The sequence below is a fragment of the Carcharhinus amblyrhynchos genome, chromosome 5 (genome assembly GCF_965287045.1).
Source record: "Carcharhinus amblyrhynchos chromosome 5, sCarAmb.v2.hapA, whole genome shotgun sequence".
NCBI lineage: Eukaryota > Metazoa > Chordata > Chondrichthyes > Carcharhiniformes > Carcharhinidae > Carcharhinus > Carcharhinus amblyrhynchos.
The window spans coordinates 47,166,629-47,189,604 of NC_137328.1; the positions used below are offsets into that span (position 1 = coordinate 47,166,629).

The following is a 22,976-nucleotide window of genomic DNA, read 5'->3' on the forward strand; positions in this document are numbered from 1 at the left end:
ATAATTGAAGTTTAATTTTTCAACTTTTTTAATGTGCAAAGAGCTGGTTTAACACTGCTTGCTTCTTTGTTGGCCTGCTGCAATTCTAAATAAAAGAATACCCACTGCAGTCTGCTGTGCCGCTCAGCCTTTGTGTCCCTTTTGATTTTTCAAACTTAAGCTGAAAGCCATGCTGCAGTTTGAAAATAATGTGAAACCTGGTACAGCTGAGTCAACTGATGGCAAGAGAATAATGTTGCATATTTTGTTCTTCCACTTGCACCAGGAATGACTTGAGTATTGTGTCGTGTGATAGGGAACTATAAAGAGCTTATTGTTCATAGCTGTTTGCTTCGGTTTGTGCTCTGCTTCCTGTTTTTGGCTCAAAACTCCAACTAAGACAAATGTTCATTTGAGAGAAGATTTTACAACACATTAGGATCAATTTCAAGCAAGGACAAGCAAGAGTTGGGGATGGGAGGAACTACAGAAAGTTCACGTTGAGGCACAGGCCATTTTAACTCACATACTACAATTAAATTTTCCGCCACTCTCTGCTGTCTAAAAGAAATGAGATTGAAGCCAGGGATGGGCAGAAGGCACAACAAAGATTTTGGTCAGATATATGAGAAAAGACTCCAAAGAAGTGAAGTACATGTCTGCAGGGCTTGTTCCCGCTTAGAGTTAGCCAGAAACTGGTTTGGCCACTGGGGAAACAATCTGGACTGTTGAGGTGAAGCAGAGGGAGGTCTGATGTTTGGGTGAATTGACTCTGTGTATGTGGTTTGAGCTTGTTGGGGGTGAGTGGATGAGTGATGTGGTGGTGGTGGAAAGAGTGCAATAGCGGACATGGGGAGTTGGGGCAGATGCAAGAGACAGGATTGTGTTTGGGGATGGAGTTACAAAGGAGAGAGTGGGGTCAGTCACGGATGGTTGTGGTTTGGGCAAAGAGGCTAGACTAAGAGAGAGCAATATGGTGGCTATGGAGCAGAGCTGGCAGTAGTCTCAACAACATGGTGGGTGGGAGTGATGGCAATAAAGTTGTAAACATTCTGGATGAATTAAACTTGCGGACTTCACAATATGTTAGAAGTGAAATATCTAAAAGAGATTGAAGGTATTAAAGGTAAATATTTGAAAAAGAAAGTGGCAGGAGGAATGGCTCTACATAAGAGAAAATGGAGGCACTGGAGGCCAATTGTTGCTTTGTAATATACTTTGAGGTTCTGGTCCGGGAACTTAGCTCTCCCTTAAGGATATTAGTGGACCAGATGGGTTTTTACAACAACTGACAATGGTTTCATGGCCATCATTATCAACTTTTAATTCCAGATTTTAATTGAATTCAAATTTCACAATCTGCCATGGTATGGTTCAAACGCAGGTCCCTTCAAACCCAGGTCTCCACACCTTGCCCTGGGTCTCTAGTTCACTAGTCCATTAACAATACCTCTTCACCACATTTTTATAGTGCTTCACTGCATTGATCACAAACAAGCCTGTCACAAATGGTGTTATTAAGCACATCTCCTAATTCACAATATTCTGAAAGTCTTTTAAGTACTGCAACAAATTTTGTGATTGGTTTCTTTATGGAATGTAAAGTGATCTGCAATCACTATTGATTTTGGTGAAAAATGTGCTTGCAAAATTTGCACAACTTGCTTGTACATTTTAGTGCTTGGCTTGTCAAGTTGCGCAAGAATGCAAAAGAGATTAAACAATTTTCCTCCCATCATGTTCAGGAAAATGTGAATAAAAAAACTATGAAAATAGATTCTAGAGCTGGCTGTAGTAAATGATAGACTGAAGTTCAAATTAATGTCTTGTGTAAATAAGAAAACCAAAGTAGCGGCTGGAAATGTGGTTGCAAAATATCATACAGGAAATTTGTATGAATAAAAATGACAGGAGTTTTCAGCATCTTGGAGCTTTTGATGAGAATGGGGAGCTTTGGAATTCTTACACTGAGCATTTTAATTATTTTGCACTGGTGTACAAAATAGATGAAGACATTATGATGCCCATTTTCCTGAACACGATGGGCACCATAATGTCTTCATCTATTTTGTACACCAGTGCAAAATAATTAAAATGCTCAGTGTAAGAATTCCACAGCTCCCCACTCTCATCAAAAGCTCCAAGATGCCGAAAACTCCTGCCATTTTTATTCATACAAATTTCCTGTATGATATTTTGCAACCACATTTCCAGCCGCTACTTTGGTTTTCTTATTTACACAAGACATTAATTTGAACTTCAGTCTATCATTTACTACAGCCAGCTCTAGAATCTATTTTCATAGTATTTTTTACTCACATCCACACTAGCCAATTGACTTTCCCCGTAAGCAGCAATCTCTTTCTCTGACTCTCCTTTGTTTAACTTCTTCCATGTGATTGAGCAAATGCTTGTCCATTATCCTCATCACTAGTTTTGTTGTATATTTTGAGAATGACACTTAGGAATACTCGATAAATTAACAGAACTTTATTGTGTTGTGTTTTCTCTCATATTCTGGTTCTGTTTCCCTCTCTACAATGCATTGCGTCGCTTCTTTACATACATTACTACAGCAGGGCTCCATGGTGAGCCAAAAGAGACAAATATATAACAATAAGGGGCCTATTACAAGTGGCTCCAACTAGACTCCCTGACCAAACATTGTGATAGCTTCTAGCTGTAGTTAAAAGATGAATATCAACATATTATAGAATTAACAATAGTTCAATAATGAGATTGATACATATGAACTACCAGTGAGTTATTCCATTACTATTAGCTATGAATGGAGTTTGAATATTGTTAGTATTAATATAGTTATTGTGCAATTTTAGTTAATTACTATTGGTTACTGGTGGGATCAAGGACACGCTTCTGATTTTTACTCTGTGAACCACACTGCCACCATTAGTTGTCTCTTTACCCACCCATAGTTTCCCTGCTTCTCTTTCTGAGGAAGGCTTCCTGGTTCTTGGAACATCCGCAGAATAGTGGTTGGTGTAAAACTATGAACAGAGATAGACAACTGCAGGAGGACTGACCTTTATAAGGTAATGCTGTAACAGATGTTGCTGCCTCAGAGCACCAGACACATGGGTTCAATCCCCAGCTCCGTGTGAAGTCTGCACGTTCTCTCCACGTCTGCGTGCGTTTTTTCGGGTGCTCTGGTTTCCTCCCATAGTCCAAAAGATGAGCTGGATAGGTACATTGGCCACGCTAAGTTCTCCCTCAGTGTACCCAAACAGGTGTTGGAATGTGGTGACTAGGGGATTTGCACAGTAACTTCATTACAATGTTAATATAAGCCTCCTGTGACACTAATAAATAAACTTAAACTTTAAAAAAATGCAGACACCACATAATCTGATATCACAAGGCCAAAGTGTCACGTAGTCAATCTCTGCCAATAACTCAACCACAGTTGACCATCCTTTTCCTCACAGAACCTGAAGAGTAATCCCTGAACAATTACTGCTGTTATACACCGGCCATGATACCACTCCTATTCTCAGTTTGAGGAGATGACAGATAAGTGCTACTCAAATTGAGATACTTGAGTTAAAATTCTATGCAATGGCTTTTTTTTGCCTGCTCTAGTCAAAATCAGGGAATTTAAGTATGGTCATCAAAAAATTTGGTCTGAAACTTTTTACCCAAGAATCCATTCAGGATTAACAGAAGATATCAATGCTGGGTATAGCAGAATAGCAGATTTCTACATTTTTTGGACAGTTTCCATATGTTTATGCCAGTTTCTGGACACGGATAAAATTAAAATCAAGAAGTACAGAAGTGAAATCTGAATTTTTGTTCATTTTTAATGGATACCAGTTTTTTTTCTCTTCCCTCACCTTTTCACCGCTGATACTTCTTTGCAGCAGAAACAAAAAAACTTGTCTGTGCCACAAGGTTGACAAACTTCCAACCCCTTAAAATATGACTTAAATCTAAATGTTTGAGGATTCTCAGATTCAATCTTAAGATGTTGCAATTTTCAAGTTTTCAGTGTAAAATGTTTTACAAAATCTTGGGTGAGCAACATTAGGCGAGTCCATTTTTCAAGCCTCTGGTTAAGTGAAATAAAACAGGGGCCTAACTTGTTATCAATACCTGCTCTAGAACCTGTCAGAAAATTTGGGCTGAACCGAATAGAAGTGGAATAGGATCAGGTCTGTTCATCTGCTTTTTTTAACAGGTGTGGATATGGCTGCTGCCAAAATGTAATTTGATATGAGGCCCGGTAAAGGAGGAGCACTCTTCTTGCCTTCATTCCCACCCTGGGGAACCCAATTTACTTCCAGTTTTGCTTAGCATAGGTCCTGCCATCAATCAATCGTATCACAAAATCACAGAATTGTTGCAGTGCAGGAGGTGGCCATTCAGCCCAAAGTGTTTGCACCAGGTCTTTAAACGAGCAATTCACCCAGCACCATCTTCCCCATAACCCCGCATAATCCTCCTTTTCAAATAATGGTCAAATTTGCTTTTGAATGCTTCTTTTGAACCCGTATCTCCCACACTGTCAAACTGTGCTTTCCAGACTTTAACCCTCATTGTGTGAAAAAAGTTTTGTTTTGTCTTGCTTCTTATGCCAATTATATTTGTTCCCTTTTTTGTTCTCAACCCCTTCATGAGTAGGAACAGTTTCTGCCTATCTACTCTGTCCAGGTCCCTCACGGATTTGAAAACGTCTATCAATCTCCTCTTTGATTCTGTTCTCCAAACTTCTCCAATCCACCTTCATAAGTGATGTACCTGGTCCTTGGGAAAAATTCCTGGAACCAATCAGTCGAACATTCATTGTTAAACCTTCCAACGTTTCCAATGAAAGGTTGTCAAACTGAAACATTAACTTTGTTTCCTTCTCCAAAGCATGGCCAGTTGAGTATTTCCAACATTTTCTGTTGTGCATTAGGCAAGCTGCTTGTCACAAGTGATTTGTCCAAATAATATTAATGAGGCCCAATTTCAGAACAGCCTCAGACCTCCCATGCACTCACGGTTGCAGCTGCAGGCCTGAAGTATTTTAGATTTATCCTTTGTCTCCCCTTCACCTTTCTCCACTCGGAAAGCCTTAGTGAGATTCAGGTCAATTTTTCACCCAATCACAGGTAATGGACAGAAAAATCTAGCCTACAGCCCTGGCAACAATCATCTAATTGACCACTCTTTAATTTGTGACCCAAGACAAGCTCTTTGGCTATGACAATTATGGTCACAGGGAGAGATACGGAGAGATGAGTGGGAGTTGAAAAGGATTGAAAAACCTACCATTGCAGGAACTCTTTATCGGTTTTTAAGTCTAATTCCCACCATACAGTGGCCAAATCAACATTCTTATTGGAACAGTGACAAGAAGGCAAAGCTGAGATCTTTTGAGATGGTCCACATCAATCTGGTAGCAGGGGAAGCCAGCGATTGATACTTCCAGGATAGGTGAGCCATCACAGCAAGAGAGAGAGGAAAATAGTTTGGAAAATGCTATCGAAGCGGGCTTGCTGAGTTGCTGCAGCACATCTCATATGTAGTATACATTTGTACCACTGTACACTGACAGTGGAGGGAGTGAATGTTTAAGATGGTGAGTGTGCTGCCCATCAAGTAGGCTGCTTTGTTATGAATGATAAGCTTTGAACTATACTCATCCACGTGAGTGGGGAGTATTCCATCACACTACGTACTTGTGTCTTGTGGATGGGGCAGTCAGGAGGTTGCCACCTAGTTCCCAGCCTCTGACTTACTCTTGTAATCCTTGTATTTATATAGTTGACCCAGTTAAATTTCTCATTGGGGTTGTGATATGATGTGCATGAATCTTTAAGGGAGCATACCTTAAATTACATCGCTACCATCTCAAGGATATGATGTATTAGTTCCATGACTTGTTAGGCAGGCTACGAGCAGCAGAATTTGGAGTAAGATATATTATACTTAGACTCTAGTGAACATTCCCTGTGCATAGTCTTGCCTTCAAATAAGGAATCCCCATTATTGTTTCACCCATCCTCGCTTATAATTGATACATTCGTCCTTTATTTGTAAATGTAACACTGGTAACAGTGGTACATTGTCCGTAACATAGTGGCAGTAATGGAAGAATGTTTTTGAAAATTAAGCAGAATAAAAGCTTCAATCCTTCACATGCATCCAAAGAAATCAACTGGTGTCAAAGTGAAACAACTATCAAGCCTCATCATGTAGCTATGCAGGAACTCTAAACACACCGTACCTTCATTCTGGGATCACACCTCACTCTAACCAGCAGGAATCAGGTCCCAATAAGATTCTTCAAATCTTAATCAGTGAAAGTATAACTGCTGCCAAGTTTAATCAGGAACAGAAATTAAATAACAGAGTCATGAATGAGACCTCACTTTAAGTAGAACTCCGCAGATGGGGGAATTAATTACTCTTGAAGGTAAATACTGTAGATTGGGCTGGGAAGAAGATTCTATCCAGTAACAACTCTAGATAGCTTGAAGATGCCTACAAAAAAAAACTGTTTAAATTTACTTCAGAAGCCCTGTGATCATATTTACACCAAAATCACTGTTTTGTGGAAGGAGATTCAATAAAATGGGGAGGAAAATTCTGAAACAGCTCAACAGCAACGTCTTTGCAGTCAAGCAATAAGTTATGGCCAGTAATAGTAGTGGCCAATAAAGTATGGCATCTCAGAGCCAAATTGACTCTAAAAACACTGGATGAAACCTAGTAGCTGTCAAAAGCTCCAGATGGAATTAAAGATCCTGCAAAAAGACAGCCACAACATTTCCAATACTCAGTTGGAATGCAACTGAGCTTCAGAATACACTGTCTAGAATTCAGGCAACAATCAACAGAGGCCATTGACCAAATTATAAGTAGATGCAGAGACAAAGGTCATGATTGTCATATCAAGGCAGCAGAGCTAGCCAACAGAATAATTGAGCTCATGGTAGCATCTATTCCAATGGAAACATTTCAAGAAAGACATCTTGGACAGACCCAAAGGTTACACTGTGGAAACACTACTACATATTAGTAAGTGTTGCCCTATTCACAGATAGACAAGTCTACAGGCAATGTGCAATTCATCCACCATAGGCACGATAGCCAGTATAGATAAGCCTAGTGAACAATGTAAGTGATGCAGCCTCATCCATGCACAAAATAATTACTTGTCTTTCAATGCTAAATGCAAGGCACTGGCACCACAGGACATTGGAAGCTCCGGTGCAAAAATCAAGGGCCAAAAAAGTGATGTGACATCAAGTGAAACCACAGCGAGAAGCCAGACAGGTGGCATGGTGGCACAGTGGTTAGCACTGTTGCCTCGCAGTGACGGGGACCTGGGTTCGATTCCCGGCATAGGTCACTGCCTGTGAGGAGCCTGCATGTTGTCCCCGTGTCTGCATGGATTTCCTCTGGGTGCCGCAGTTTCCTCCCACATTTGGAAAGTATTGCTGGTTAGGTGCATTGTCCATGCTAAATTCTCCTTCAATGTACCCGAACAGCCACCAGAGTGTGACCACTAGGGGATTTTCACAGTAACTTCATTGCCATGTTAATGTAAGCCTACTTGTGACACTAATAAAGTTAAACTATGGTATTCTAATCAACCAAGAGCATGTACCAAGCTACGAAAATACCAGATCCAAAGAATGTCTAGCCAAGCCGTGTGGCCAGATGATAAGGATTGCCAGACCATCAACACACAAACTTAGTTGACGTTTAGCACCGGGAACATCAAAGTATGTATTGCACAGTAGTAGCAACAGAAACTTGACCATCATCCAGATTATATGCCCACAGATGCAGAGTTAGCATAATCTCTATGCAAACTGGATACTGGTGCAGGTGCACAGATCCTTCCATGTTGCATTCTATATGACTGACATATTTTTGATAGTTGGTTTTAATCAATAAGTGTAATAGCTGCACAAATCTGTCTTATGACTAAAGTCTAATCAGCAAAGCATAATGGGTAAGACCGTTCAGAAAATGCTCAAAATGCTTTTGCACATGCTGCAAGTATATTTGCAAAAGGAGAAGTGAGATAATGCTGCTGAGTGTCTAAGTCTTTTAAGTTGAGCTGTGTGTAAGGCAAAGGTTAAGTGAATTCTTTCTTAATATTTGATTTAATATAAGGATTTTTTGCACTAATAAAAACATTGAACTAACTAAGAGGAAACTTAAGCAGTATTAAGAATACAAGTAGGATAAGATATATCCCTATTTGTCAATGTATGAACTCAGAAGGGATCTTGACCTTTGAGTAAAGGTTGGAAAATGTTTTTCCTCATTTATGCTTGCACTTGTGATAGTAATAAAAATGACAAAATATCAAATTACAGAAAATGGTCGATGCAGCAGACATGTGAGTCTTAAGTGGTCTACAGTTTGGGGACTGACAGGAAACATCCGTGGGAAGGCTTACGTGTTGACTCAAGGCATGACCATTGATGAACAATGAGGTAATTCAGGCCCAATTATGCTGACCAGAGGCAACTTTAGTCTAACAGTGCAATGGAACAGTCTCTGGGCAGAATAAAAGGGAGAGAATCTCAGACATCAAGAGAAAACAAGACCAAGCTCAACAGAATACTTGGATAACAAGATTACAGTCAATTGAACATAACCTAGAAGATGATACCGCTATGACATTTGAGAGCAAGGACCAGAGGTAGCTGTCACAAGAGGCTTACAGACCACAAGGGGCACCATTCGAAAACCTGTGCTTACACTGGGAGAATATCACCTATTCAGCCAACAGGCTACACAACAATGTTTGAATTGAATATGTATGCACATTTCAAACCTGCTAAACTTCCTACTGTGAGTCCAACTCAGAATTGATATTCAGTAGCCATCACTCATAATTTTTCCCAGGATTATGTGATGTGCTACTCAAAAAATAGGGGAAGATGAAAAATACCCGAAACTATTCTGTGGGTAATGAATTACCCAAAATGAACACCAGACAGAAAGCTTGAGTACAACATCCAACTGATGGCACCTGGAATTCAACAGAAATCATCAGCACACGCCCAGAACTAAGATCATATTGAATACAAACACCAAATGTGTGATGAAACAGATGCCGCATCAGGATAAGGCCAAAACCAAGCAAACCAGCTGTGGCTAGAACACGGTCTAAGGTGCAACAGAAACAAAGTACTCCTGACCAGCACTCTGAAAACATGCAGCAGCCTCCAGCAAACATCCTCATAATGAAAGCTGGATGGACAAGCAAATAAGCAATCCATTTCTAAAATTCATAAATTTACTTCTGTGTTAAATTACATTTGGAAACAACATTATTTGCCTTCATCATGTAAATAGTTTGCTACTTGAAGGGTGAACCTTTTGATTAGCAAAAAAGGGGATGTTGTGATATGCTCTGCGTGCACTTTTACAAACTACTGTCAATCACAACCCACCTCAATAGGATGTATCAATCCTATGACTTGGTGCGCAGTCACTGAACAGCAGTGGTAGAAGCCAGGTGTACTATACTTAGCTCCCAGTGAACGTCCTCTCTATTTTAGTTTTATCTTCAAGTTAAGGACCCACATTATTGTTTCATCAATCCTTGTTTGTGATTAGTATGTTTATGTCTGAAAGAAGAACATAACCAATGATACTCCCAAACTGTTGATTGGGATATTCAGACAGGGATGGTAATGCTGTTGACTGTCAAGGCAAAATGATTAGATCCTATCTTATTGGACGTAGTCATTGCCTGGCATTGAAATGTTCTTGGTCACTTATTAGTTGGATGTTATCCTGGTTGTGTTGCATGCAGGCAAAGACCACTTCATTATCTGAGGAATTCTGTGGTAAGATGGTTGCAAGTGTTTTAGTCTTGTTTTTGGCACTGATGGGTGAGCATCCCCATCATTGAACTTTTGCATTTTTGTGGAGCTTATCCCTCCAGTTAGTTTTATTGCCAACTACCTTCATGATTGAATGTGGCAGGGCTACAGAATTTTGATCCAATTCTTGCTTAGCTCTGTTTATATATCCTTGATTATCCATTATCTAGTTGTCAGGTTTCTTATGGTTCTTTGCTGTAAATGCTACTGAAAATTACACCCCTACTCAACCACAAAACAATTTGAAGAAGTTTGTGGAAATTTTTGTTTAAAGGGCTATCGTTTAAAGCATCTTAAGCCAAGTTAGCTGGATGTGTTTATCTATTTTCTGTTACTTCAGTGGCTAGAAAGAAATCCTGTCCATCCTGATGGGGAATCACATTATCTAGAAAGCATGGTATTGTCTTGATTGTAACTATATTTTGTGAGGTTATATGCAGCATGCTTTGCTGCTAGAGTTACATTTCTGGCCACTTCCAGAAACTATGAAGGATTTTGCCATGCATATCATAGCCTCTTGAATATTGTGCTGAATACTTGGACTTTCATTTATGCAGGTGGGAAATTGTATATCCAATAAGAAGCTCTCTATTAATCTTTTTCAGTTTAATGCAGTACATTTTCACAATTTCCTGTTTATTCCTATTATCTTTGATGTTTGGTTGGAAAGTCTATCAATGTAAAAGAACACACCACCAGACAAATTTATTTAAATAAGTTTCTGTAACATAAATCCATTTGCAAGAAAGTGAAGCACATTAATAGGCTATATTATGGCAAACATGTGAAGTGCTTTTCTCGCCAGTCTGTAGTGCAGGTTCTGAGAATAACACATTTGCTTTTGTAAAGTATTCTTGATAACAGTTCCTAATGGCTATGCACAGCTTGACTGGCTTCAGTGTTAAGAACTTCTGCCTTTTTCTAAATGTGGCTTTAGGATATTTCTTGTATGTAGGATGAACAGAAGTGGACGAACAATAAATGGCTTACCCAAGCTAGAGTTTTCATTCTTTAAATGTAGTTTATCTAGCACGTTCAAATATTTCCTTTCTGTTTTGGAACTAGTTAAAGCTTATTCACATGATCAGATTCTGTTCTCCAACAGAATCAAAATGATGTTCAGAAAGGCTTACACACTTCAGCGGAAGAGAAAGGCTGTTTTTCAAAATTACACAAAGGTTTCAAACATGCAGTGCCCAAGGTGATTGTTGAAGACGCATTCATAGAATGAGGAGAACGATACCAATAATATGTGATCCAATGTTTACTGAATTTCTGTATTTAAGAGGATTTCTTGAACTCTACAGAACCAGTTATTGCAATTGTGGAATTGTTATTTTTGCTTTTGTATCAGATGTAATTATATTGAAAGTAATTCTTTCCAAATCTTTAATTCTTCAGACATTTCTACCATATAAACTGGTGAAATATGATGCTCAAAAGGAAGCACCCATTAGGAATGAACAAGGGCAATGTGAAAAGGTTGGCAAAGGTATGTTTAGAGGGAATTCTATAATAACAATTTATTCCGTGCTATTAAAGGAGAAAAATGTCCCAAGTGCTTCATAAAGGTGCAAGTGCAAATGCATTTAAAAAGCACAGTCAAAGGCCAAGTTATCATAGCCCTGTTTCACCAGCAGTTTCTGTTTTTTAAAATGTGAGATGTGGGCAGCTCAGGCAAAGGCAGTATTTCTTATTGATCCCTAAGTGCTCTTGGGGAGATGATGACAAGCCACCCTCTTGAAGCTCTTCAGTTTGTGCAGCGTAGGTACATCCATAGTGCAATTAAGTGGGGAGTTCAAGGGTGAGAAATTGCCTTGCTACAAGTAATCATGTTCTGTGCAATACATGCAGTGTTCTGGAGATTAATGACGCACACAGTTTGATTCCTCCATCTTGTGGAATGCTCTGATTTGGCACTATTCTAACATCACACAGCTACACTGGCTAATATGACAAATTTGGGTAACAAATGTGTGGGCAGAATCTGCATTATTTACTGAAGGAAAAAGAGGTAGGAGGCTGAAAAAAGGATCAATAATGTTATTTAAAGGGTCAGACACCCTGTTTACAAGTAAGTCCAATGTTTGGAACTTTTTCTATTGCAAGGTGTGTGGAGAAACTTGGAGTCTTTGTAGGGGTGTTGTGGTGATTTCCTGGATATACCACATAGTCACGCTCGGCCAGAGGAGTAGTCAGTCTGTTCACGCACAGACTTCTACAGTAATCAGGGAAATATTGACCTTTGGATCTGTAGCCCAACAGGAAAATGGAATAGGAGTGTGAAATGGGCAGGAGACTGTCTAGTAGGCCAGTCCATGCACTCTGCATCTTGGTGTGCATGTCCTTTCAGTACTGTCCTGTATGCTGCCCCATGAAGGTCCTCATTTGAGTTCTCTGCAGCAGTACTCATTTTCCACCTCACCTTCTGGCAAGCTAGCAACCAAACCATCGACTACCCCTCATTTGACAATAGGTCATTCTTGCCTGGTTGATACATTGCTTGCTAATCCCAATTCTATACTAACTTACTTGGCACATGTATAGTAAGAAGTCTCACAACACCAGGTTAAAATCCAACAGGTTTATTTGATAGTATGAGCTTTCAGACTGTTGTTCATCAGATGAGACTCATCTGATGAAGGAGCAATGCTCCAAAAGCTCTTAGGTAGCAGTATCTGAGTTGGTAGTTGTGAGTTTTAGATTAAGTGAAGGGTCCTTGTTGTTAATGCTGGATTGTGTGCTGTTGCTGTCTCCTCCTGCTGGAACTGCAGTACCTGGGTATCTCAAAGCAGGAACTCAAAAAGGGAAGACTGGAGCAAGGGAAAGGGTGTGGGTGATGAGCAAGACATCCATGATGACACCATCTGCAGCTTGCTCATCATTCTGGATATTAGGTTAAGAACATGTTGGGAGTTCTGGAGATTAATGACACACACAGTTCGATTCCTCCATCTTGTGGAATGCTCTGATTTGGCACTATTCTGACATCATACAGCTAATATAACAAATTTGGGTAACGAATGTGTGGGCAGAATCTGCATTATTCACTGAAGGAAAAAGAGGTGGGAGGCTGAAAAAAGGATCAGTAATGTTATTTAAAGGGTTAGACACCCTGTTTACAGGTAAGCCCATAAGGCAGGATGACGTCATCACCTTCAGTTCTCAGCGATGATGGATACCACAGGCCCATTGCAGCCAGCACCGTGATGCAGAGAACCATGTCACCATGTCCTCTGTAGGCCTAAGGAGATGCAGCTGCCATTGTTCCCTGCCTATTCTAGTCTGCTCCCTTGTGTTATGTTCCATCTTGTCCTGCAAGAGAGAGCACACAATATCAGTGATTATATTGCATTGCGTTTGCACTACATGCCTGCCATACCTGAAAGCTGGAGCTATATGAAAGCAATGAGAGGTGGGTTTAAGACTTATAGCCTTGGTGGGTGAAACAGAGATAGAGTATCCAGATGTTAGACATGGTATTGCTTGCCAGGGGAGTGCTGCTGGGTTAGCGATGAGAATGTTGGTACACTGAGCAGCGTGAGAGGCTGACAGTGTGATGGGTAGAAGTTGTCATTGCAAAGACCTAATGTTGACTACTGACATGAGATCATGAGATCTCTTGTAAGTTCCAGACTCTGGGAGTTGAAATTCTTGACAACTTGCTCCCACTTCCTTCTGAGGGTGGTCTTTGAGGGTCTTCTGGGTACTCACAGACCAAACGTGCCATTGCTCCTTGTCCACTGCACCACCACTGCCTCCAGTGCTGAATGCATCAGTGTGGATCCCTCTGTCTGCCCTGGTATTCACTGTGCAATGATTTACATTTTAGGAGCTTCCTAAGATATAGCCTTCCTAAGATATTTCAGGCTGACTCTATCAGTGGTCCATAAAAAATTCGGCTGCATCATTTTACTGCGGGTTCCAATAGGCAATGTTCAGGCGTGGACAGCAGCATGCAAGTCACTTGAGTTAATGCTGCAATCATTCAAGTGAGGTGGTTGCAACAAATTTGCATCTTTCCCACGTTGGACATGTAGGATATTGTGACTCAAGTGCCCCAAAAATGGGACTAACAGAATTTCAGCCTCCAGAATTCTGACCAGCTGAGCAGCTAGTTCTGCAGCACTTCAGCACTGTAGCTGCATTGTCCTGGCACAAAGCCTTTTGTTGTATCCAGTGCATTCATTGGTATCAGTTGGATAACCAGTGAATCAATTGGCTGATGACAGGATTCTGCAATGGGAACTTCACGAGGAAGTTGAGCGATCATCAACTTGGCATTTCCGGCTGAAAATGGTTGCAAATGCTTCAGCCTTACCTTTTATACTTTTGTGAGCTCTACCGTCATTGACCATAGGAATGCTCATGGAGCATCTCCCTTGTTAATTAGTTAACTGTCCACAACATTTGGGTATGAACTGCTTCAGAATCTGTGAAATCACCAGCAAACACCTCCCCCTTCTGACCTTATAATGGAGGGAAAGCTGATGATGAAGGGGCTGAAGATGGTTATGTCTTGGGCACTGTTCTGAGGAACTCTGGTGGCAATGTCATGAGACTGAGATGACTAACCTCCAACAATCATAATCATCTTCCTTTGGACTAGATATGACTCCAACCAGTAGAGAGTGTTTTCTTCCTGATTCCCATTGAGTTCAATTTTGCCAGGTATCCTTGATGACGCACTCGTTCAAATGTTACCTTGATATCAAGGGCAGTCACTGTCACCTGCCCTGCTGAGTTCAGCTCTTTTGTTCATGTTTGGACCCATGCTGTAGTGAGGTCAGGAGCTCAATGGTCCTGGCAGAATCCATACTGAGCATTGGTGACCAGGTTATTGTTGAATAATGTTGCGTGATTACACTCTCAATGACCCCTTCTATTATTTTGCTGATAATCGAGAGCAGACTGATGGGGCGGTAATTGGCTGAATTGGATTTGTCCTGTTTTTTGTGGACAGGAGATACCTGGGCAATGTTCCACATTGTTAGTTAAAAGCCAGTGTTGTCCCTGTACTGGAACAGATTGGTTTGGGATATGGCTAGTCTTTAGTAGTATTGTCAAAATGTTGCCAGAACCCATAGTCTTTGCAGGATCTGTGTCTTCAGCCATTTCTTGATGTGGAATAGAATTGAATTGGTTGAAAACTGGCACCTGTGATGCTGGAGATCTCAGGAGAAGGTTATTCACATGACACTTCTAGCTGAAGATGAATGCAAATACCTCAGCCTTTTCTGTTGCACTGATGTGCTGGCTCCCCAGTGATTGAACATGGAGATATTTGTGGAGCCTCCTCTTCCAGTTGGTTGTACAACTGTCCACCAACATTCATGGCTGAATTTGACAAGATTGCAAACCTGATCTGTTGGTTGTGAGATCAGTTAGCTGTGTCTATCATATGCTGCTTCTGCTTTTGACGTGCAATTAGTCCTGTTTTGTAGCTTCATCAAGGATCCATTTCATTTTTAGGTACGTTCAGTACTGCTCCGGCATGCCTCTCTGTACTGTTCAATGAACCAGTGTTGCTCCCTGGCTTGAAGGTGATGGTAGAGTGGAGGATATGCTGGGCATGAGGTTACAGGTGATGCTTGAATACAAGGCGGCACGGTAGCACAGTGGTTAGCACTGCTGCTTCACAGCTCCAGGGTCCTGGGTTCGATTCCCGACTCAGGTCACTGTCTGTGTAGGGTTTGCACATTCTCCTCATGTCTGCTTGGGTTTCCTCCGGGTACTCCGGTTTCCTGCCACAGTCCAAAGATGTGCTGGTTAGGATGATTGGCCATGCTAAGAAATTGCACCATAGTGTCCAGGTATATGTAGGTTAGAGGGATTAGTGGATATAATATGTAGGGATATGGGGGTAGGGCCTGGGTGGGATTGTGTTCGGTGCAGGCTCGATGGGCCGAAGGGCCTCTTTCTGCACTGTAGGGTTCTATGATTTTACTGCTGCTGATGGACCAGCGTGTCTCTTGGATGTCTAGTCTTGATTTGCGAGATCTGTTCAAAATCTATCCCATTTACATGGTAGTAATGCCACAGAATATGATGAAAGATGGGTCTTTGTTTCCACAAAGATTGTGAGGTGACACTCCTGCCAACACTCTGGTGAGAAGATGCATTTGTGGCAAGCAGGTTGGTGAGGAAAGCATCAAGTATATTTTTCCCTCATTGTTTCGTATTGTAAAAGTTACGCTCAGAGTCCTGTCAGTCAGTACTTTGTAAATGTACCATTATTAATGGGCAGTCTTTTTCCATCTGTGGATCCTCATTGCGTCTAAATAAGTTGTCATATTTTCTATATTACAACAACAACTACACTGAAAACATACTTAATTGGATGTGAAGCACTTCGAAATATCTTGAGGTTGCATACCAATGCAAGTTCTCTCTTTCTTATTTACCATGTGAAGACCAAACACAAGTGGGTGTTTGGATTGTGCGCAGTGCAGGCACAACGTTATCCATTATAGCCCAAATTTTGGCTGCATTGTTATTATGTTATTTTGTAAACTGGTATTATCAGTCTATTCTCCTCCTATGGTAGGTGAGACTGGACTCCTCATATCTCCAGTGACTAAATGGAACCCGTTCAGTGGTTATGCTGGAAGCAAGAAGTTTTCACAACAGAAGCTACTGGAAGATGTTTTTAAAAAGGGGGACCTGTATTTCAACACTGGGGATCTGATGTCCGAGAGCCAGGATGGCTATATTTACTTCCGTGATCGGATTGGGGACACCTTTAGGTAAGCAATATTAAACGTGAAACCCCTCCATCCTTTATTCCATTGAGGATGAAAAATGGGGTTCATTTGAATCCAAGATGGCAAATGTTTCTGATTTTCTCTTGAAATCCTCAAGATCAAATTGTTGATTTCAAATTTGTTTGTGATTTGACTTTAGTTTAGCTATTACCAAGTGTTAGCAGTATTGATTCTGACTTGGATCGACTTCACTACAAACAGAATTGATGTGCTGTTTAGTGAATAACAAAAGTACATTTAATAGCAGCAGCATGCTTACTGAATGCTCTATGCCAGGCCAAAAGGCCACGTCAGGTGTCACCTACCGACAGATTAGAAAATGGGTTCTAACTATATTTATTACACAAGAGAGAAATTAGCTTAAATGCTTTGATCAGAAAGCACCTACTTCTAATGAGCCAAGCTCTGCCTTTAAAGAATTATACATACTTACAGAAACAAAACTACTCTAAATACATACTCAGTACTTCAACTAGAAAACAAGCATTAGCCGTGAAACTGTTTGCTTTGAGTAAGTAGGTAAACCTTTCCCATGTGGGCGATGTAACCATTGGTCTAAATGTTTTTGTTTTTAGATGGAAAGGGGAAAATGTTGCAACCACAGAAGTAGCTGAAATTATCGGAATGCTGGACTTTGTAGAAGAAGCTAATGTCTATGGAGTAGCTATCAAAGGTGAAGAATGACTGTGTAATAGCAGTCTTTCATTAATTTTAGACTTTTAAAAAAATGAGTTGGTCTTCTAATTATGGCATTTGTGTCTTGCTTGTACATCTAATTATGCCACACTTCGCAAGCATATAATGGGCACAAGAAAGATGAGAACCAGGCAAGAGCTGAAACAGAAATTGAAAGTTGGGAGCCCATTGCACAGTTGTGGAGAAATTTTTTGAAGGGTTTTGAAAGCACAGAATGAGTAGAATCTGGGCAGGGGGGTGGGGTTGGAAAAAGTTTTGGAGAACGTGGGGTTGAATTTCATTGAGGTTTGTTCCCAGGAATCCTGTGAAAATGGTAAATGAAAATGAGAGGCTGTTGAGAGGAGAGTTGAAGTTACCTGGTCTGGAGTTTAATACTACTCTTCTGATTTTTCTTTCATTATTCTCAATATCGTATTGCTGATTTTTTCCCCTCTATCATTACATTTTTACTCATTTTTAATGTTTGACTTTGTCCTCTAAATTCAGTCTTTCTTAAAAGCAAATTATGGCAGATGCTAGAATCTGATTGGACATCCAGACTGATTAGCTCTAGTGTGTCTAAGCAGCTGAGATTTTCTGTCGTTTTCTGTTTTTGTTTCAATCTTTCTTAATTCATAGGATTGCATCTACATTTACAACATGAAAATAGGAACTTTGGTTCAACCATATTCATCGTTTCCACATTCTTTTGTTTCATCCTCATCATACTAATTTTTTTTCCTGTTTTTCGATCTAATTTTGGCTATTATCCTGAAATCAGCTCACCTTCACCTCCGTGTGTTTGAGCAAAGTGTCATTAAGGTCACTGAAGGGCAAAAGCAATCTTAATAATCTTGGGAAATTCGTCTTACATGCAAGGCAAAAATTCCACATTCTTTAGAAAATCGGGCTGAACTTTAACAGGAAGCTTCTAATTCTATAGGAAAACTAGTAGAGGCATCTGAAAATGAGTGGGTAAGAAGCAATTGGGCAAGTCAGGAAATCAATACTTATGACTTATAAATGAATAAGAAATTGGAACAGGAGGAGGCCATTTGGTCCCTTGAGTTTTGTTCCGTACGTCAGTAAGAGCAGAGCTAACCTACTTTAATTCCACTTTCCTACCTCTCCCCAATCGTCTGAGTCCCTAATAAATCAAAATTTTGACTAACTTGAGCCGTGAATGTAGTTAATGACCCAGCCTCCATTGCTCTCTATAAGGTACTGGTGAATACCAAAGATTAACAATGCCCTAAGAAGAAATTCCTCCTCCTCACCATCTTAAATGGGAGACCCCTTATTTTTAACTGTGCCCCCTAGTTCTAGATTCCCCCATGAAGAAAAAAATCTTTTCAGCATCTAACCTGCTGGGTCCCCTTGGAATCTTAGATATTTTAATAAGTTCTTTTCAGATTCTTCTAAAATCCAGTGAGTCTAGGCTCAACCTTTCCAATGAAGACAATCCTTTTATCCCAGGATAATGCAAAGTCTACGGACCCTGACAACATCCTGGCAGACTTGTGCTCCAGACTACTGCATCCCTAATTGACCTGTTCCCATACAACAACATCAGTGGCATCTACCTGACAATATGGAAAATTGTCGAGGTATGGCCTGTCCAAGAAAAGCAGGAGAAATCCAGTCTGGTCAGTTACCATCCTGTAAGTCTACACTTGATCATTAGCAAAGTGATGGAATGTATCGATGTCAGTGTAATCAAATGGCATTTGCACAGCAATGATACTCTAACTGACACTGACCTGGGCATCAGGCAGCATTTGACCATAAGTGGATCAAGTAACATTAACAAAATTATAGTCAGTAGGAATTAGGGAAAGTTCTCTAGTTGGAGTCACAAAGAAGAAGGCTGTGGTTATTGGATACAGTCAACCTTAGTCCCAGCACGCCATGGCAGGACTTCCTCAGGATATGGCCTGAGGCCCAACTGTCTACAGCTGCTTCAGCAGTGACCTCCCCCATCATAAGATCATAAGTTGGGATGTTGGAATTGCACAATGTTGCAACATTTGCAACTTTTCAGATACTGAATCAGTCCTTATGTATATGAGGAAAGAATCCTGGACAACATTTAGGCTAGGACTGATAAGTGGCACCCCCTCCTCTTAAGTGCCAGAAAAGATCTTCAACAAAAGAAAATCTAACCACCTCCCCTTGACTTTCGTTGGCATTACCATCGTTATATCACTAGTAACATCTTCGGGGTTACCATTGACCAGAATCTGAACTGGGTCAGCCATATACATACTACGATTATATGAGCAGGTCAGAGGCTCGGAATTCTATATTGTGTAATTCATCTCCTGTCTCCTCAAATCCTCTCCACCAACGACAAGGCACAAGTCAAGAGTGTGATGAAATACCCTCCACTTGCCTATGTGATTGCAGCCTTAACATTATTCAAGAAGCTCGACACTATCATGTCAAAGCAGCCTGCTTTATCAGCATCCTATTAAGTATTCACTCCCTTTCCCACCGATGCATAGTGGCAGCAGTGTGTACTATATACAAGGTGCAGTGCAGCAAGTCATCACACTTCCTTCAACAACACCTTCCAAACCTTCAATCTCTATCACCTAGAAGAAAAAGGGCAACAAACACAAGGTAACATCAGAAGCTGCATGTTCCCATCCAAGACACACGCCATCCTGACTTGGAACTGGATCAACATTCCTTCACTGTTGCTGGATCAAAATCCTGGAACTCCTTTCCTAACAACACTGTGGGTGTACTTTCACCAACTGGACTGTGGTGGTTCAGGAAAGGGGCCTGCCACCACTGTCTCGAGGGCAATTAGAAATAAGCAATAAATATTAGCTTTGCCAGCAATGCCCACACCCGTGAAAGAATAAAAGCAAAGGAATAAACCTAATGTACTTTCTCTAAACTGCTTCTCAAACAAGTAATAAGGGGACAAAAACCGTATGTAGTGCTCCAGATGTAGCCTCATTAATATGCAGAACAATTGTAACAAGACTCCCCAACTTCTATGCTCCATTTCCCTTTGTTAAAGACAAACATTTCATTTGTCTTCATAGTTTTTGCAAGTGAACATTTTTGTGACTTGTGTACGAAGCCACCAAAGTCCTTCTATACCACAGCATTCTGCAATCTCTCTCCATTCAGATAATATTCTGCCTTTCTGTTCTTCCCACCCAAATGGACAACTTCACGTTTTCCCACATTTATTCTCCACCTGCAAAGTTTTTGCTCACTCACATAACCTAGAAATATCCAATTGCAAACTTTTCATATCCTCCTCATGACATGTTTCCTACGTACCATCAGCAGATTTAGCTACAGTACACTTGCTGCCATCATCTGAATCATTAACATAGTTTGTAAATAAATTGAGTCACGGCACTGATCCTTGTGGTACCTCCTGAGTTACAGTGGGCCAACTTAAAAATGAACCATTTATCCTGCCCCACTGTTTCCTGTTAGTTAGGTAGTTCATAACATCTTAATGGGGGATGAGAAAGAATTAAGAAGTTTATACAAGAAAAGTGGCATCAAAGAGCTTTGAGAAGTATGATTACTTTCTTATTTATGAATGGGAATTGTTTCAAAGATAATTAAATGCACTGTGTTTATGTTTACAACAACTGAAATTTGAGCAACTCATTATTTGTGTAATAAATCTATATGAAGCAATGCTTAATGTATATTTATTTCAATTTCTAACTTTGTCAGACAAATTTTAATTAAGCATTTTTATGTTTTGTGCCAGGGTATGAAGGTAAGATAGGAATGGCAGCTATCATCCTGAAACCAATTCAAGAGTTTGATGGAAAAGAATTGTACAGTCATGTTGTGAAATATCTGCCGAGCTATGCCTACCCACGCTTTATAAGGATCCAGGTCAATATTTATTATTTCTTTAATCAATTTAACATTTTTATGATGTTTAAGTTCTTCTTAAAGAGGTAATTGGACTTGGTAAACATGAATATGGCATACTTCACTTGAGTAAAGTTGCACAGGTAAATTATCATCTTCAGTTCAAAAATATGATATTCTATTAAAAATGAAAGCTTAAAGAGCACTCCGATCAAGTGCAGAAAAATATTTAGGAGCTAAGCAAGACCACCATTGATGGGAGTGTTACGCAATAATATATTTTCCATTATTATACATAGTCAAGTCATTTCTATTGAATTAACTGTATCTGATCATGATTGTTGCTCTATTAATTCATTAGCTCAACTTTATACAATCTATATCAATGTTTTAGACAAGGGGAGCAAAGGCATGGTAGCTGAATTTGCAGATGGCACAAAGATGGTCGGAAGAATATGGAAGAGGACATAAGGAGGTTTCAGATGCAGTTAGGTTGAGTGTGAGGGCAAAATTTGGCAGATGATGTATAATGTAGAAATGTTGTTCACTTTGACAGGAAGAATAAAAAAGCAAAGTTTAACTTAAACAGAGAATGGCTGCAGAATTCCAAGATGCAGAGGGATTTGGGGGTTCTACTGGTTACAATCCCAGTCGTTATAACTGGATGGGGAGATTCCAGAATGGAATCTCAAAAGAATAACTTTTACTTTTTTTGTAAAATATAAAAGAACAGGATTACAGGACCACTAGCTAATTTTAACATGAGGAAAAATGTTTTTAAAATATAAAATAATTACATTATGATACAATATTCCTTTACTCCCTCCTCAGTTTAACAACTAAACACAGATTTTAAGATTAACATGAATAAGGACAAGAGTGGCCCTCTGGTGAGGATGTTTAATTGGGTGAGGGCCACAACATTCAAATTAGACAGGAACTGGGGAATGTGGATTGGCAGTGGCTATTTGAGGGCAATTCCACGTCCGGCATGTGGGAGGCTTTTAAAGGCCAGTTGTTTGAACTATGGGTCAACTTTGAAGATAAAAGCAGGGAGGTTTTGCTGCAACTGTACAGGGCACTGGTGAGGCCGCAGCTGGAGTACTGTGTGCAGTTTTGGTCGCCCCACTTGCGCAAGGATATTTTGGCCTTGGAGGGAGTGCAGAGGAGGTTCGCTAGGCTGATACCGGGGTTGAGGCGGTTAAGCTATGAAGAGAGGCTGAATAGACTGGGCTTGTACTCGTTGGAGTTTAGAAGGATGGGGGGGATCTTATTGAGATGTATAAGATGATGAAGGGGATGGATAGGGTGAAGGTGGAGAGGTTCTTCCCGCTCAGAAAGGACAGCAGGACTAGAGGGCACAGCCTCAAGATAAGGGGGGGGGGTGGCAGTTTAGAACAGAGTTAAGGAGGAGCTTCTTCACTCAAAGGGTGGTGAATCTCTGGAATTCTCTGCCCGTTGATGTGGTGGAGGCTACCTCGCTAAATGTATTTAAGACGCGGGTAGATAGGTTTTTGGTAGGCAAGGGGATTGAGGGTTATGGGGAGAAAGCGGGAAAGTGGAACTGAGCCACTTCAGATCAGCCATGATCTTATTGAATGGCGGGGCAGGCTCGAAGAGCTAGATGGCCTACTCCTGCTCCTATTTCTTATGTTCTTATGGGTCAGGCATGTCACCATAAAAATGAAGGATAGAAATGGCAGGATTCAGGAACCATGGATGTCAAGGGAAATTGTAAGCTTAGTCAAATAGAAAAAAGAAGCATACGATAGGTCTAGGCATCTAAAAACTGAGGAAGCATTTGAGGAGTATTGTGAAAGTAGGAAGGAACATAAATATG

General features: G+C 40.4%; 1 protein-coding gene across 1 annotated transcript in view; it reads left to right on the plus strand.

Moving 5' to 3' along the window:
• slc27a6 (solute carrier family 27 member 6) overlaps nt 1–22,976 on the plus strand; it is a 78,226-nt gene that overhangs the window by 49,915 nt on the left and 5,335 nt on the right. The window contains exons 6-9 of the mRNA XM_080188737.1: nt 11,241–11,331; nt 16,387–16,585; nt 17,179–17,276; nt 21,027–21,157. Coding sequence (XP_080044863.1) covers nt 11,241–11,331; nt 16,387–16,585; nt 17,179–17,276; nt 21,027–21,157 — 519 coding nt within the window. The remainder of the gene's footprint in view (nt 1–11,240; nt 11,332–16,386; nt 16,586–17,178; nt 17,277–21,026; nt 21,158–22,976) is intronic.